Source organism: Eurytemora carolleeae, unplaced genomic scaffold (genome assembly GCF_000591075.1).
Source record: "Eurytemora carolleeae unplaced genomic scaffold, Eaff_2.0 scaffold829, whole genome shotgun sequence".
NCBI lineage: Eukaryota > Metazoa > Arthropoda > Copepoda > Calanoida > Temoridae > Eurytemora > Eurytemora carolleeae.
In genome coordinates, this window is record NW_019396759.1 from 55,724 (window position 1) to 74,070 (window position 18,347).

Here is an 18,347-nt window from a genome sequence, read left to right on the forward strand (position 1 = left end):
TAAGGCTTCAAAACAAAGGATTTTTTGAAAATTTTCGACCTTAAAATGCAACAAAGGTATTTTAAAAAGTTCGTTGAAAAAGGTCAACAAAATTCCATAGTAAAAAATATGTGGAATATTTTTATTCACCAACCACTGCCCTTTACAAGGTCCTTTGCATTTACAAATGTGGAAACGTATATGATTTATCTCTTACTTCAGTTTAACGTGTGGAAACGTATATGATTCATATCTTACTTCAGTTTAACGTGTGTAAACGTATATGATTTAAATCTTACTTCAGTTTAACGTGGGGAAACGTATATGATTTATCTCTTACGTCAGTTTAACGTGGGGAAACGTATATGATTTAAATCATACTTCAGTTTAACGTGTGGAAACATATGTGATTTAAATCTTACTTCAGTTTAACGTGGGGAAACGTATTTGATTTATCACTTACTTCAGTTTAACGTGTGGAAACGTACATGATTTAAATCTTACTTCAGTTTAACGTGTGCTTCTACATTTTAGCTTTACATTTTTAGTTATGTAAAAAAACATTTGCATACAGATTTTGAATATTCACCAGTTTTACAAAAGTGTAGATACAAACCTATGCAGAGATAAATTAATTAAAAAGAATGATGTGTGAAATCAGTTATTTGGTTTACCACGATGGGTTTAAAGGATGACTGAATTTTAATCTCAAATCAATTTTTGCTGGTGGGCTTCAAAACACGCGACTAAGTGGAATTAGAGATTTGAATGCGGTTATTTGTTTATCACACTTTGGTATACCATTGGTATACCACACAGGACTCTAGCAATTAAACTATGACAGGAAATATTAAAATTATCCTATTATAATTAATTTCCATTCATTCGTTTTTATGTTATGCATTGAATAGAATTAGATTTCAGATACAGGTTCTTAGAGAATTATTTGGATTTGAGTCTTTACCACAAACTCAAATTTATGTATCCCTATATCTTTGCAACCCAATGCTGTAGACCTTAGATATTTCAAACTATGAATTCTGGTAGATCAAATAATCTAAGCTTGAAATATCAAAGGTTTGCACCATCAAGTTGCTAAGATATAAGGATTACAAAAACTGAATTTGTGGCAAAGACTCAATTCCTTTCAACAGTAACATATACAGGCTGAGTTTTATTTGCTGTATCTCAAAAATGTTATGCAGACCTGCTATAAAGATATAATTAAAAAATATCTATGTATTTTGTACAATCGTAAAACTAACAGTATTATTTTCATTGGTGGATTTTCCAAAGAAAAATAATATTCCTCTACGAAGCTTGTTTAATCTTCTATCTATCCTCTGTATCGATTAGTCGTCCTGTCTAAGTAAGTAATTATTTATTTATGTAATATAACAAAAACATAGAAAATTAGGTGTTTCAGGAGAAAATATTTAAAAACCTTCAAAACTAAAGGTTGTGGGAATATTTTCTCCCAATTCTTAAAAAGAGGAAAAGAAAAGAAAGGAAAAGGAAAGTTACATATTTATTGTTTACATTATATTTTATATAACTGGTGGTGGATTGTTAATATTTTCGACGATGAACTCACAACTTTTAGAAACAAATATTATAGATTTGATTTTAACGTTGAAAAAATAAAATAGGTTTTAACCCTATAAAGGCCGGGGGGTCTGAAACTATGCATAGCCTGGGGAGGTAGGCATTTGGCGCCCCCCCTTAGATAATAGGTATAGGGTTGAAAAGCATATGTTCATAGCCCAATTTTTCATGGCCAGCTCAAAAAAGAAAAAAATTAGACCGATAACTTTAATAGTTTTGGTGCTAGAGAGGGTGGAGAAAATGCCTAAAAAAGGGTAAAAAATGATTTTTTAAAAACAAATATTAAAAATATAGTTTTTAGATCTGTAGCTTTAGTCACAAAATAGTTATGGGCTATTTTAGATTTTTTTTTCACAGATCGGACTTTTTTCCGCCCTGTACCCTACCCTATCAATTGAAAAAATATTTTAAACAAAAAATCCTTTAAATTACTATTCATAAGCAGTCAAACTCACAAAATGTAACGGCGAAAGTGTAAAAATAAGAGTGATAGGACAAAAAACTACAAGGGGGGCGCCAAACGCCCCCCCCGCCTGTTTAGGGTTAAAGTTTTATGTCTGTCTATCCGTCTATTGGACCGTCTGTCTGTCTATTTATCTATTTATTTATCCGTCTGTTAATCTATCTGTCTGTCAATCTATCTGTCTTTCTCTATGCCTAAATATTATAAGTCTATCCATCCGTCTGTCTATCTATCGATCTGATATCTATATATGTGTCTGTCGATCTATCTGTCTGTCTATATATGTCTGTCTATCTATCTGTCTATCTAAATATGTGTCTGTCTATCTTTCTGTCTGTCTGTCTGTCAATATTCAAGTTTTGTCTCCAGACATTTTAATCACGTAATCAGTGCCCAAAGTGTCAAAATGTAGAAACCAGAATTTAAAATTGATTTTTCTAAAATTTGTCTCAAATGTTGCCAAAAATAGCGATGTTTGTTGATAAATAAGAATTAATGACTGAACTGGGATAAGATAAGTTTTTAAATCATTAACATTTTTTGAAATAACGATGCTGAAAGAATCCTTCAGTATATTTATTGTAAACATATATATGCACTTTTTTACAGTGAGAACCAGACAAGTGTGGAATAGGAAGACGACATTGAAGCAGTACAGGATGTTGTTACAAAGCAAATATTTTTAATAAAATTTAAAAATAATTGCATTTCAAACTCAAAATGAAATGTTCCTTCCACACAGCGTAATTGCTGTGTCTCATGTTTATTAGACTATTTTAAATAATAACTTGAGCAAACTTAAATTTTCAAAAATCATCTCAACCTAATGGTGTAAACCTTTGACGATTTGATTAGCAGAAAATCAGAGATTGTCGCTAAAATTCAATATTTTTTCAGTAATTTTCTTTAACCAGTAAATCGATTATGTTCACATGAAATGAGATAATAACATCTTCTTAAAATTTTGCAAAATAGTTGCTTCTTTCGAAATCTAATGTTATTGCAACAAGTTGTTATATTTTCAGTTTCTATCAATTAAAATATGATTAAAACATAATTTCAACTTTAATATCAATTTCACAATATTATTCAAAATATTTTACAATTTCTGCATAAACATAATAAGGTTTCAAGTTTTAAACTTATTTGAAAAACATTTCATTTTAGCAAAAGTTAAACTGTTTTGAACAATAAACTTTTTGTTTAATATACATTTTTTATTTGTGTTGAACTATTTGCTTAACAATAAAAACAAAAAACATTTAAGTCCAAAATCATGTTTGTTCATACATCACTTGCAAGAGATAAAATATTATTACAAAAATGAAATATTCAGAATAAAAAACTGCTTATTTATAAACAATTCTCATTATTTACAAACCAACGCTGTACTTACAGTACTACTGATATAATTTCACACCAGTAAAAATCTGCATGGATTATATAAAAAACGAGAAAATTTCAGGTCTTCATACTTTTTTCCATTGAGTAATAAAACGAAGAGGTGAAACTTAACTATGATGTATACAACGCGGACCTCACTATTAATCAATTAATAGAGTGGTCGTATTTCTAAGGGGTGGTTTTATGGAGATATTTGAAAAATTAGAGGGGGAAGCCAAACGTTCCCCCCCCCTCAGACTATTAAGAGCTTCATGTCGTAATCGTTGTTTCATCTTTTGTGGGTAACCCTGCATACACTGACATGTTTATGATAACGAGTTGAAGAGAAGAGACAGTAAAAATGTTTTTTGACATAACTTTTTGCTTATAAATTAAAAACCTAAAATTTTGAAAATTGTCAAATATTTGCAGTCAATATCATCGAATTATCTTTAACTAAAGAAAGAAAATCTAAAAATTGGTCAATTCCGAAAAATCCCCCTTAGAAATACGATCACATCTATATACAAGTGTACAGCGTTAGATACGTAAACATACCGTGATGTGCACAACCGACCACTCTATTAATTAAATAGGAAGGTCGGTTGTGTACATCTGAGGTAAGCTTCACCTCTTCGTTTTATTACTCTATGCTTTTTTCTATGATTAATAAGAATAAGTACAGATTATTGGGACATAAAAGTACTAAACAATACAAAATTATTTAAGTAAAAGCACACATTAAAGGAATGTACAGCGCTTGTTTATGTTTGATAAGTACATGGTTAAATTGTATTGAAAAAGCATAAAATCTAGTTGATAATGACGATACAGCTTTTCAATTATCATACAATCTACATCTCTGAAAAATATAAATATTAAGATTATAATAATTCTATGGTGAATATTTTAGTTTTTCCAGTAAAGTCGAAAGCGATCGGGAAAAGAAAAACTGGCCGAGAATCTTCTTAAAAATTCCGGAAACTGGAAAGAAAATGACCGAGAAACCAGAAAGAAAACTGGCAAAGAATCCTGATAGAATATGACCAAGAATCCGGAAAAAAATGACAGAGAAACTGGGAAAGAAATTACCAAGAATTTTAAAGCAAATTACCGAGAATCTGGAAAGAAAATGACAGAGAATCCGCAAAGAAAAATTACCTAAAATCCAGAAAGAAAATATTAATAACCAAGAAAACTGGCAAAGATTCCGGATAGAAAATGACCGATAATCCGGATAGAAAGTGATTGAGAATCCGGAAAAAAATGACCTAAAATCCGAAAAGAAAATTAACAAATAGAAAAGAAAATTAACAATCAGAAAAGAAAATGACCTGAATTCCGGATAGAAGATTAACAAGAATCCAGAAAGAAAATGATCAAAAATCCGGAAAAAATGACCGAAAATACGAAAAAAAATTACCGAAAATACGGAAAGAAAATTAACAAGAATCCGGAAAGAAAACGAACAAGAATCCAGAAAGAGCATGAACAAGACTCCGGAAAGAAATTGACCGAAAATTCGAAATAAAATGAAAGAGAAACCGGAAAGAAAAACGACAATTATTAATCTTGATAAATTGTTTTCAACGTAATTTCGTTTTATAACGAATATTTTCATAATAACTTGTAGAATTTGTTAAAGAGTTTTTTAAGATTTTACCTGAAAGATAAACCAGTTTTGTTACTTTTATTTTTAGGTTTGTAGTCCCACTAAAACAGGAGCAACGTTATTTTTTTGGATCAAAAATATCGCGTTTTTTTAAAAAGACATTTCCTTTTGAGGAAAAATATTGATCAATGTTGATTCCAAAAGTATACTTTTCGTACTGATGAGTGTAAAAAAAATTGGAGGATTTATGAGGTCTCAAAGTCTTACTTGTAATTCTTAAAAGACTGGACAATTCCTGCCTGATTAAGAGCAGCATAAAATGTATACAGTGTCCGAATTAATGAATTTAAGCCGCGTCTCAAATCCCCCAAAAATCGGTTTTCAATTGAGCGCCGGCTTAAATCTTTAAAAAAAAAAACAATACAAATTTAAATAGAACCACCAAAATTTGAGCCGTGGCTTAAATTTAAACCGCGGCTCAAATTCTTAAAATTCGGCCTCAGTACACATTTCTTTAAACATTTTATATTTTCCTATTAATTAAGGCAGTATGTTGTATGCTTGTTAAAACAAGCATAATGGAATTATTTTGCCTTGGATTATTAAAATATGATGAATATTAGCAAGTTGTTGAGGGGGAAGGGTTTTGTGAATAAATATGTATTATATGGAATTTATATCGAACGATGGAGGGGGGGGGGGAATAAGAAAGGGCTGGATAGCGGGAGAAGACAGATACGTGATGCAATAAATCCTTGTTTGCGGATAAAACAGGATTGTTTATGTAAGGCATAGGTCAATTTGATCTTATAGATAGATCCGATATTGAACTCAGTAAGGCAGCACTTTGGTTCAAACCTCAAGCCTCAAAAAAAACAAAGTACATAATGTTAAGAAAAAACAAAGTACATAATCTTAAGAAAAAACAAAGTACATAATGTTAAGAAAAAACAAAGTACATAATGTTTAAGAAAAAGCAAAGTACATAATGTTAAGAAAAAACAAAGTACATAATGTTAAGAAAGAAAAGCATGAACATCTCTTCCACTTTACCAGATGTTAGGATTGGTGGAGTAGAAATTAACAGAATTGGGGAAGATTGTGAAGAAAAGTTTTTTTTAAAGGAATTGAGTTTTTGCCTCAAATCCCAATTTTATAATACCTATATCTCAACAACCAGAGGATGCATACCTGTCATGTTTCAAACTTACATTGTTTGATCCACCAGAATACATAGTTGGAAATATCTACGGTTTACGATATTTGGATTTAAAGAAATGGGGTTTTAAAAATCCGAGTTTGTGGCAAAGACTCAAAAAAATTTGCATGTGGATAAAACAAATATGTAACTACAATTTGAATGTTCAAAATCAAACTATTATTCATGCAATTTCTGAATAAATAAATGTGCCATCCTAAGTTCTAAGATAACTTTTGATTCTGATTGAGCTACATAACCCCCCCCCCCTCTCTTCCTAATACTTTCCTAATACCTCCAAATGTATGATTTAAAAGTTATATCATACAATAACATCCGGAATTGCCATTAAAGTGTTAGTTTAAAGTATATATCTATGTAAAATTATGTACTTTAATGATAAATATATATCTATCTATTGTATTACGAGGTTGCGTAATTAAAAAAATATTCTTGAGCGAACTAGATAGTTTTTCCGGATTTAACTCATTTTTTAAGTTCTATCACAATATCAAAATTCCAGTTAAAGCCGAGTATTTTATAGTTTTGATTTTACACCAATGTATGAGAAATAAAATTGTATCCGTTTACATACAGGGTTACCCACAAGATGAGACTGTAAAGACGACCAAAAACTCTTAAAATGTGTATATCTCAAGGTTAAAATAAGTATGCGGCCTAAGATATATGATATAGTAATCTAATGGTTTATATAATGAGTTTACAGTTATATTATAAGGAAACAGACATTATAAATTCCGTACAGTCATCTCTATAGGCTGAATCTTTATGGGTAACCCTGTATTATAAATTTAAAACATTTGTGGCTCAATGCTGCAATATCCGTTAGTTTAACATGATTAGTATAAAATATAACCATGTCCCTGAGCGTGCTTGATAAGTCCACTGTCGGCTAAAACTTTATCGATTCCTACTTCTCCATCTTCCAACTTCAAAACTAGGAAAATTAAGTTTATTATTGGTGTTTTTGTGACACCTACAACAGGACCCCTGGCACCTTCGCATGAGGCCGAATTTAAAGAATTTGAGCAGCGGCTTAAATATTAGACATGGCTCAAATATGGTTGGTTTCACTTAAATTGTATTCACTGTTTCAAGATTTAAGCCAGCATCAATTGAGACGAAATGGCGGATTTAAGACGCGGCTCAAATTCATTAAATTTTGACTCTGAATAACCAGAAAAAGATACTGAAAATTGCCTTTTTTACTGAGAGCTGCTAAAGTCACGTAAACTGAGAAACTGCAGTAGTTAAAAACTATCAATTTAAACAAAAAAGGATTTGCCGTATGGTTTTTCTCGCAGAAACAGATTTAAATGGTACCGATGTGAGTCGAGCATGGGATCCATTTTTTATACAAAGGAATACTTGAAGTAATGTTGCCAGTTTTATTAATATTCATCCATAATAAAGATCATCCTGTATTGTAGAAAATCTTTTTAGAATTAATTTGAGATATATAAAACGTTTCCAGGATGTATACTTACTGAGCTTGAATGCAAAGTCGACGTTCAAAATTATGAATTTGATTGAGTACGTTTTCAGAATCGGTTTTTAAAAATTATTAAATAACGACGACGAAAAATAAAGTAAAAGTTAGACAGTAAACTAATTAGATGGTTAGGAACATATTTCTCAACAGAAATTTGTCAATAATTTAATGTTAAAATCAATTATTTCGTTTTCATCATTATATTGAATTTCTTATTTTTATGAATTTGTTCGCAGATTTCTACAAATTCTTCAAATGTGGTCTTTTTAATAAAAATTCCAGAAAATCTTTGTGAATAATGAGAGATTTTAGAAATTAATAATTGTATAAGATTACTTTTTTCGATGATAACAGTTAATTTTAATTTTCTCAACTTAATTACTAAACAAATTCAGGACTTTGAGCTAAAACTCAGTAAATATACGTCGTAGAAACGTTTTATATGTCTCAAATGAATCCTAAAAATTTTTCCACAATACTGCACATTCAGTTCAACCACCATACATTGCCGGTCACTCCCTTTAACCAAGTCCACCCAGCCTGGACTAACCAGGACGAGATACGTTTGGTGAAGAGAAAAGTCGAAAAACTTCAAAGGTTAAATTTTGATTGAAAGGGATACAGGCCAAGTATTTTACTCAAAATCCGTATATGACGTCACTGCTTGTTAGAGTAAGGTGAAGTGAGTGACAAGGTTGTTGGTGAGAGGGGGGGGGGGGATTGTCAGCTGAAACAGACCGAACGGGTAAATTAGTGAGTCTGTGCTGCCACCTATAGAGTATAGAATGACATTAAACCTGCTGTGTACTGTACAAGGCAGGGTGAGCAACTGGACCAAACCGGTTTCCAGTGGGGATCATTGTTTCCTTCTGAAATAAAAATATTTTCCTTAAGATGTTTTTTAGAATATTAGAAAAATAAATTGGACTGATCAGAATAAACAGTTGTTCATACTCTCTTAATTATTGTATCTTTTCTCTTAAACACATCATATTTAGTCTTGAATGTTTATAATGTACTAGCTTGGGAATCCAGTTTTCCCTGGTTTTCCCTTTCCGTGGTTCTACCGAGTTCTGCAATAAAAATTTGAGACAAATCGGTCAAGGGGCTCCTAATTACAATTGGATATCCAAACAGACAAACGTCCTAATAGCCCAAAAACAAAACTCAAATTATTTTTTAGGAAAGTAATTTAGTATAACTTCCATATATGATAAAAATATAACATGAAATATGTAATTTTTTTCTCTGGCATATTTTTTTGTAACTGATTTCAAAAAAATTATGAATTTTAATGAAAAGTATTAGTATTAAAGTCTAAGACTTCATTAAAGATTTACACAAATAAGTCGCCTTTAAGTTCAATTATAAGGTTCTATATGTATTAAATCTTTATAACCTGTAACGTATACAATAAAGTCGGATAAAGTGGGAGTATCTCCAATCTTATAAAGTTCTCCACTGGGCTTATGCATCCAGATAATATTCTCTAAAAGAAAAAATCAATGAAATTTTTCAAATTTTTTTTCCTAAAGGTTGGAGAATATTATGTTTACGAAGTTCTGGAAAAGGGATCGAGTCTTTGTCAAGAAATAAAATATTTTAACCTTTATATCTGAGCAACTTGGTGGTATACACCTTTGATTATTCAATAGAACAGAATTCAAAATATCAAAGATCCGCAACATTGGGTTGCAAAGTTAAGGGGATCAAAAAATCAATTAGACCCCCCCTCTAAATCCTATGTTTTATGTCCAAATATGACAAATGATACATCATTAGAAAGCTCTTGTGCTCTACTTTTAGAATCTGCAAAAGAATTTGCAAATTTGCAAAAATTGAATTTTTTATCGCAAAATCCAGTTATATAGTAAAAATGTTTGCAAAAAAAAATTTGTCCAAAAAATGAAAAATTATACATTTTTGAAAAGCCCTTGACCATGCCATTTCAAATATGCAAATATGCAATTTTTTTTCTCGCAAAACTTGTGCAATTCGTTTCCTTATGTCATAGGCTTTCCAAAAAACTAAATTTTATTAAAATCTGACAAGTGAAAGTGGGTCAAAACAAAGATTTAGTTTGTTACAGGCAAAAGCAGTCATTCAGGCAGTGTGCCTGAGGACTCAGGCAGTTAGTATTAAAGCCCGGTTTTAGGCCTAAAGGGAGGGCTTTGGGTATGTAAGAAAAGTCAGAAAATTTCAACAGCCTCAGACCAATGCTTTTTGAGTTATGCAAAAAAAAACCAGCAGGAATAGGGTTAAAATGGTTTTCACCATCAGGTTGTTATTAGGTTTTCGATCAATGAAAACTTTTGCGAAAAAATGCGAAATTTTCTTTTAATTTTTGCAAAATGTTTCGCTTTTTTTCTAGAAATTTTGTATTCATCTGTTTTTTTCGCGTATTTATTTTTACGAACAAAGTGCGAAATTTTCGGCGAAAAAAAGGTCGCGAAAAATACGAAAGTTTCGATATACAATTTCCTCATTCCGCTGCTAAAAACTATTTTTTTGAAAGCAACAGATCTTTAAAAAGAATTTTTGTTTATTTGATTTTTCTGCATGATGCAAACTTTCACTGCAGGCAATAAGCTTGATTTTAAAACTGACATCAATAATGGAAAAAAACTTTTTTTTGGGGCAATTTTTTTTACATTTTTACCTTTATATTGAGCGGTGGATTGATCAAGAATACGATTTGCATATGCAGAAATTATCCTTAATATTACATTATCATTAAAAAAAATTATGATTCATAATGTTTTGCAAATATTTTAAAACTTAATTCTTCAAAATGACGTTTGGATTTTTAGAACTATGATCTTAACAAAAAAAATTTGTTAGAAAAATACAACCAAAAAATAGTGTATGAAATTACCTTTCAAATGGATTTCTCACGACCAAGAGTTTAAAAATTGCGTTGTCGACACTTGCCGCAAAAATTGACGATTCGCTCAAACCCAATCTCTTAGTAATCTAAGGAAAAATACAAATGAAAACATAATTTTGGTTTCAACTTTAAAAAAAAAATCAATAGATTTTCATACAAATAGGAATTATGTTTGGGAATAAAGGGACTATTATTTCCATTTAAAAGGGGGTATTCACTTAAAACTTAAACGCTTTCATTTGTTAACAGGCTGGGGGGGGAAGGCGTTTTGCGCCCCCCTGTAGTTTTTTTGTACTAGCACTCTCAAAAAAAATTTCTAAAACTCTTATGTGACTAAAGCTACAGATCCAAAAACTATTGATATTTGTTTAAAACAAAAAATATTTTTTTTCTCACTTTTTTACCCTTTTTTAAACATTTTTTCAACCCTCCATAGCACCAAAACGTTTAAAGTTATCAGTCTAATTATTTTTTCTATGAGCTGACCTTGAAAAATTGGGCTATGATGATGACTTTCAAACACCGCCCCCAAGCTTTACATAGATTCAGACCCCGCAGCCTTTATAGGGTTAACACCTTTGTTGAGTTCAAATTTACACAAAGAGTTCTCCCTACTCAATAAACAGTTAAAGGGTACCGTTGTAAATCTGACATCTCCCTCTTTGCATGGAGGGTCACTAAAAATTACGCCTACAGTCCCTTTAATTATGTTTATCGAATAAGGGTTTAATGCATTTTTTATTGTTTTTTTAAAACTTACTTCATACAATTTCCCGTGTTCTCGCAGTTGTTCTATGAAAAATATTCTTTAATTATTAAAATTTATTTATTTATTTATTTATTTATTTATTTATTTATTATCAAAAAATATGTTCCTGTGGTTTTTTAAAAAGTTACAATATTAGAAGTTTTAAACATTTTTTCTCTCTCAATAGCTCTTTAACAAGAGAAGAGTTATGGATGAAACATTAAATTTACTTTAGTTTGAAGGCAGAGTTTGCGAAAAATGAAAGGGGGTATAGGCTTGCGCAGAAAAATATTCGATGGTGATGCTACTAATCTTACTTCTATCTTTTGCTTATATAAGGAGAAAATTGTTAAAAACGGCTCATACCGAAGAACGTAACGTCCATACAAATTCAGAAGTTTGCAATATTTAAATTGGTTTGTTAAAAAATCAATTTAATTCCAAACAAATTGTTCAGATATTACAACCTTATAATCATCGATTTTTGTTCGACGCATTCATATATAGTTGATATTTCATAATATTTTTTTATTTTTTATGATTCAAGAGATACTTTTAATAACATTCATTCCTGTTTCGAGGATTTTTGATAATAAAGACGACATTTTCATATTTTACAGGAATGTTCGAAAATCCAGCGCCAAGTTGAAAGCGAAATATGAATTTAAAAAAAGTTGACATATAAAAATTTTTTTTTGTAAGAATTCTTAATTTCTGAAAAGTTATCACGCAGTTTGTGCAGAAATTTAAAAATTTTATCAAAAAAAAATATAAAAAAATGGCGGAAAGTTCCTTTACCTAAATACTCTACATTGTTTTCTACCCTTGCAAGGTAATCCATCCAGGAGGAAGCAGCAATCTTAATCAGACAGTTCATCAACAAATTATTGAATTTAGAAAATTCGAAACTTGCCTCAAACTCTAATACTTAAATACTTGCAACCATATGTCAACCCAAGCATTTTACTATTTCAAATATTATTTTTTTTTTAATAAATAATTTCAAAGCATGCAAAGGAATTGAGTCTTTGCAATAAACTCAATGTTCTAATCCCAATATCTTTGCAACCTCAGGGGGTAAACTTCTGGTATTTCAAACTTAGACTTTTTGATCTGATATAATTAAAAATTTGAAATATCTAAAGTCTAGAACATTGGGTTGCAAAGATATAAAGATAAGAAAATCAGATTTTCTGGCGAAGAATCCAATCCTTGGAAAAATAAAATTTAGGCAAGCAATTATTTTCCACAAATAAACGTCAAATCGGCTAAACTTTGTAGGGTTAATGGCTTTCTGGGACCTTTCTTGGCCCAAGGGAGTGAATTATCTATTATAAAATTTTTTTATATTATTGTTTAATTGTGATTTTAAAAAAAAGTGAAGTTAACGATGTGACATTTAATTAGGGAAACTTCTGTTAACTTTAAAAAAAACTACCTTATAATTAAAGCACAAAACTGTTGAAGTTTTCGGATCCTAATCAGATTAGGTTAAACTACGATACTTTTGACAAGTACTTAACATAAAAGTTAAAACTAAAATATATTAAAAGAACTAATAGAAACTATTTTACTATAGTGGTCGGCAATTGTATCAATACTTTGAAGACAATTTTTTATTGAAGTTTACCAGCTTTTTTCGTATTACAAGTTTACAATTATTTCCATTATGTGCATCCATGCACCTCAAAAGATTGTTAAAAATCTAAAGTTATCCTTATTGTATTGATACATACGCATAGAGAATAGAATATATATTAGAGTGGAATTTACTAGAAAAAAGTGTAAAACGGCCATTTTGTTGTACTGTTTCCATACTGCAGTTGTACTTCACATATTTGTGCTGTATAACCTTTTGGGCCCTGGAACATCATTTTATAGAAAATCTAAAATCAATATTAAAACTATAACTATAAATCAAATGATGTTTTTCATTCGCCTAATTCATTTTATTAAGTTTATTTAACAGCTTTAAAAAATTCGAAATTGAAATGGATAGTCTAGGGAACATACTGTATGTATGTACTCTACTGCATATAATTTGTTAACATTTACATGATTTGGACACTTTGAACTCCCTTTCAGGCTGAAAGGGACTGAAAAAATGCATAACGAGAGATTCTTTAAATTCCTCTTTAATATATATTCTATTCTCTATGTACATACGACGACTACTGAAGATAAAAAAGGGAAAGTCTGAATATGTTTAATATCCGAGTTATCTGAGTTTATTCCTGTAGAAAATTGTATTTTGAAATTTGTTGACTAAACTTTGGTACTTTACTCTCATAACTACAACTGTATTCATTATCAGTCATATCTAAAAATAAATAAAATAAAGAAAAAAAGTTTGAGACAAAATTTACTTTTACATTTTATGTTACCAGTACATTTTTGCGCTCCTGATTTAAATTCGAAAAATAAGATTTTGTGTGAATTTATGTTCCAATGTTATTGTTGAACTGAACTGAACTGAACTGAACTGAACTGAACTGAACTGAACTGAACTGAACTGAGCACCTGCCACAAATTCTAATTTTCTTATTTGCAACCTGATCTCGTATACCTTTGCTATTTAAAACAATGAATTCATGTATTAGATCATATAGAAAAAGTTTTAAATATCAGGGGTTTACATCATCAGTTTGCAAGGATATAGGGATTAGAAAAGTTGAGCTTGTTGCGAGTAATTAATTTCTGTTAGAAAAAAGTAAACGCAAAAAACGAATGTTTCAAACAGAAATAAGGAAAGCCTATTTTTTCAAAAATGTTGCTAAGGATTGGAGTCTTTACCACAAACTCTTATTTTCTAATCCTTATTTCTTGTTGTAGACCTTAGATATTTCAAACTATGAATTCTGTTAGATCAAAAAATCTAAGTTTGAAATATCAAAGGTTTACTCCATTAAGTTGCAAAGATATAGGGATTAGAAAATTTGAGTTTGTGACAAAAACGCAATTCCTTTTGTACTGTTCAAAATAAACATTTTTGCGACCTTTTCCAAAAAATAGTTTTTTACCTAATTCTTCACAAATTTCATTTATATGATTTAGACGCTGTATCATCTCTTTGCTCTAATAATTATTTAATATGTTAGAAAACCATAATTTTATTCAATAACATTATAATATTTTATTATAAACTAGCTCAAGTTCAGCCCGTAGTTTCCAAAGAATTTAAAACATTCCAATTTACAAGAAAAAAAAAATTTTATTCAGCCTATGTTGCCCCCAAGGTACCAATGGGTTCCCTAAAAAATGTCAGCCCAATGTAGTTGTTTGGCCTGCTATAGCTCACATATATATATATATATATATATATATATATATATATATATATATATATGTATATATATATTTATACCTTCTTGTTTATTAAGATTGGTTATTGCTGAACATTGCTTGTCTGTCTGTTTGTTTGTATGTGTCCAAAAGAACGTCAAAACGCGTGAACCAATCAGGACAAAATTTTTCGTGAGACCTCGCGTCACCCCAGGAATGGTTTATGGATGATCGAATTTTCAAAAATTTGCTTCTAAAATTTGCTTCTTTTAGGTTTTTGAAAATTTAAAAAATCAACGAAATTTTTAGTTTTTTTTAGTTTTTTAAGGTATTCAAATAAGATGGGCGCGAAGCGCCTTTAAAGCCTAGCGTATATATATATAAGTAAGCGAAGAGCTCTATTAAATAAATAAAACACTATTGTTCAAATAATTGAAGAAATTATGAGTTATAAAGTAAATTTTTTCATACACAATACAAAATATATATTTTCTTTTTTAAATTTTAACATTTATTCAACAAACCCTTTTTCAATGTACCCCCCCCCCCCTGCTCCATCCTAAGCTTTTGTTTAATTTGATTCTCTCACTATCCCACATTGATTAAAAAGTGACATGTTATATTTAGTATCAGAACATGTGACCTCGAAAACACTAAATATGTCATCAATATATGATAAAACCATCAAGATACGACAAACTATCTAGTTTTTCAATAAAATTAAAAAAATTGAGAATAAATTTGACACTCAGAAGATAAGATTTCCTCACCTGTTGGGGTTGTTTTGAAATTGATTGCTTTCTTCTAAACTGGTTCCACTCCTTGCAGTACACTGCCTGATTGGTTCGATACAAGAAAAAACACACAACAGTTGAAATAATTAGTAGATACTTGTATCTTTTATGTCTGTTTACCCAGTTTTTGAACTTATTAGATATACTCCTATATGAGTTTATCATTGTATTCCAGTGTGCACTGTTTAGTATACATGCATATAGTACTAAGTATATAGAGCAAACATAAAGATAACGTTAATTGCTTATCAGTATACCCCAGGATTGTACAGGGGGTTCCAGAATAAAGTTCACATGTGGCTTCTATCTTCCATTAGTTTGTTTACACTGTTCGTCTTATAATATGGAACTTAATTTAATTAAAAAATATATTTGATAAATTTGACAAAAAGATCGGTGCAGTCGTTTCTAAAATTACATCCTTTGCAATTGCGAAAACTTTGTAGCGATTACTATTTTTAGCTTTTTTGAACAAAACAGAAGTCCTTATTCACATCTTATGAAATCTGTATAGCGCGTTAATAAAATGAAATCAAATAAAATAAGCAAAAAGGACTATGTGGATGAAAAACAAAAGGACTATAGTGGATAAAAAACAAAAAGGACTATAGTAGATGAAAAACAAAAGGACCGTAGCGGATGAAAAACAAAAGGACAATGTGGATGAAAAACAAAAAGGACTATGTGGATGAAAAACAAAAAGGACTATGTGCATAAAAAACAAAAAGGACTATGTGGATGAAAAACAAAAAGGACTGTGCATGAAAAACAAAAAGGACTATAGTGGATGAAAAACAAAAAGGACTATAGTAGATGAAAAACAAAAGGACTATGTGGATGAAAAACAAAAAGAACTACGTGATGAAAAACAAAAAGGACTATAGTTGATGAAAAACCAAAAAGGACTACGTGGATGAAAAACAAAAAGGACTGTAGTGGATGAAAAACAAAAAGGACTATGTGGATGAAAAACAAAAAGAACTATGTGGATGAAAAACAAAAAGGACTATGTGCATGAAAAACAAAAAGGACTGTAGTGGATGAAAAACAAAAAGGACTATATTGGATGAAAAACAAAAAGGACTATAGTGGATGAAAAACAAAAAGAACTATAGTGGATGAAAAAGAAAAATGACTATAGTGGATAAAAAACAAAAAAGACTATAGTGGATATAAAACAAAAAGAACCATAGTAGATGAAAAACAAAAAGACTATGTGGATGAAAAAGAAAAAGGACTATAGTGGATGAAAACAAGAAGGACTGTAGTTGAAGAAAAACAAAAATGACTATGTGGATGAAAAACAAAAAGGACTATATGGATAAAAAAAAACAAAAAGGACTATAGTGGATGAAAAACAAAAAGGACTATGTGGATGAAAAACAAAAAGAACTATAGTGGATGAAAAACTAAAGAACTATAGTGGATGAAAAACAAAAGGACTATGTGGATGAAAAACAAAAAGGACTATAGTGGATGAAAAACAAAAAGGACTATATTGGATAAAAAACAAAAAGGACTATAGTGGATGAACAACAAAAAGGACTATAGTGGATGAAAAACAAAAGGACTATAGTGGATGAAAAACAAAGGACTATAGTGGATGAAAAACAAAAAGAACAAAGAAACACAATCAAAATTTACAAGTGAATTTCTGATGATGAAAACACATGATTTACATTTTTTGTTTCATATTTTAAAAGATTTTTCTGATTTTTAAGATTATCGTAAAGCGTAGTGAACTATGAATTTAAACAATGAGTTAAAATACCTTTTAAAAAAGGAAAAAATTAGTCGTGCAGAAAATTATTAAGTTTCTAGATTGAATTGATATAACTACACCTCTGTAAGAATTGATATAACTACACCTCTGTAAGAATTGATATAACTACACCTCTGTAAGAATTGATATAACTACTCCTCTGTAAGAATTGATATAACTACACTTCTGTAAGAATTGATTTAACTTCACCTCTGTAAGAATTGTGAAATTATATTAGATTTTTTTCTCTTTGAAAGTAAATTTGCACATTTTTAGTTTGTCTTAATTGTTCAAGAAGCTTTGCTAATAATTTTGTATTTTCTGAAGAGTTTAACACAAATGTAAAGGTTGCATACACCACTTAAGTAGCATACACAACGTTTTTTCCTAAATTTGATTTTTTTTGACAAAATTTAAATATATAGCCAAAAACACCTTGAAGTTAAAGCAAAGCAAAAAGTAAAAAAAGACTGAAAGATGTAAAATTCCACATTTGTAGGATAAATCATTTTTGATAAAAGTTACAAGAAAAGAGAGACGCGAAAGGGGGGGCGGTACCAGCAGGACCCCCTTCCCACACCATGAAAAGGGTTTTAAATAATGAATGTTTATTTGCTTCCCCAACCTAAGATTAATTAAAACTTAATTGTATAAATAAGAAATCTAAATGTATTTACTACCATTATGTTTATTGTTTAATTAAACTAATTAAAATATTAATTGAAATATTAAATGTTCCGGAGGTTGTTTTACTAATTATTGTTATTTTGGTTTCTTTTTAAAACAATGAAGATGCAAAGTAATATTTCATTTTATAAAATGTATTCTTTTCCTATTTTATGAAAATTCTTCTGTTTAAAGTAATATTTGCAATGTTGTAAATACAAAATAACGTATTTTCGTCGTAATCGATATCTTTAGAAAACGACGACATTTAGAGAGATTTGAACCTGTTAATAAAATGATAGTTCTCAGCTTGTCCCTAAAAATGTCCTGAAAATGGTTGGGTTTGGACCAGTGTGTCAACCTTTACTAGAAATAGAAGAAAAAGTGTCCTTGTCAAATCAACTCTTTATCATTTCTTCAGTTTACTAAGTTAAAAACTTTTAAACCTAGAACAC

General features: G+C 29.9%; 1 protein-coding gene across 2 annotated transcripts; it reads right to left on the bottom strand.

Annotated features, from left to right (window-relative positions):
- Window positions 1–4,006: 4,006 nt before the first annotated feature.
- On the bottom strand, window positions 4,007–15,659 carry LOC111708311 (carbohydrate sulfotransferase 11). 2 transcript variants are annotated; one of them, XM_023481646.1, is made up of 13 exons: window positions 15,441–15,659; window positions 14,409–14,463; window positions 13,623–13,708; window positions 12,827–12,865; window positions 12,187–12,247; window positions 11,401–11,432; window positions 10,629–10,726; window positions 10,413–10,468; window positions 9,153–9,242; window positions 8,551–8,622; window positions 7,125–7,198; window positions 5,094–5,143; window positions 4,007–4,292 (listed from the first exon to the last, which is right to left on the bottom strand). In XM_023481646.1, exons 1-13 carry the CDS (start codon window positions 15,627–15,629, stop codon window positions 4,172–4,174), a joined length of 1,023 nt encoding a protein of 340 aa, XP_023337414.1. In that variant the 5' UTR covers window positions 15,630–15,659; the 3' UTR covers window positions 4,007–4,171. The 2 variants fall into 2 exon arrangements, with proteins under 2 accessions (XP_023337414.1, XP_023337415.1); XM_023481647.1 differs by lacking the exon at window positions 14,409–14,463 and having other exon boundaries at window positions 15,441–15,529.
- Between the last annotated feature and the right edge of the window lie 2,688 nt (window positions 15,660–18,347).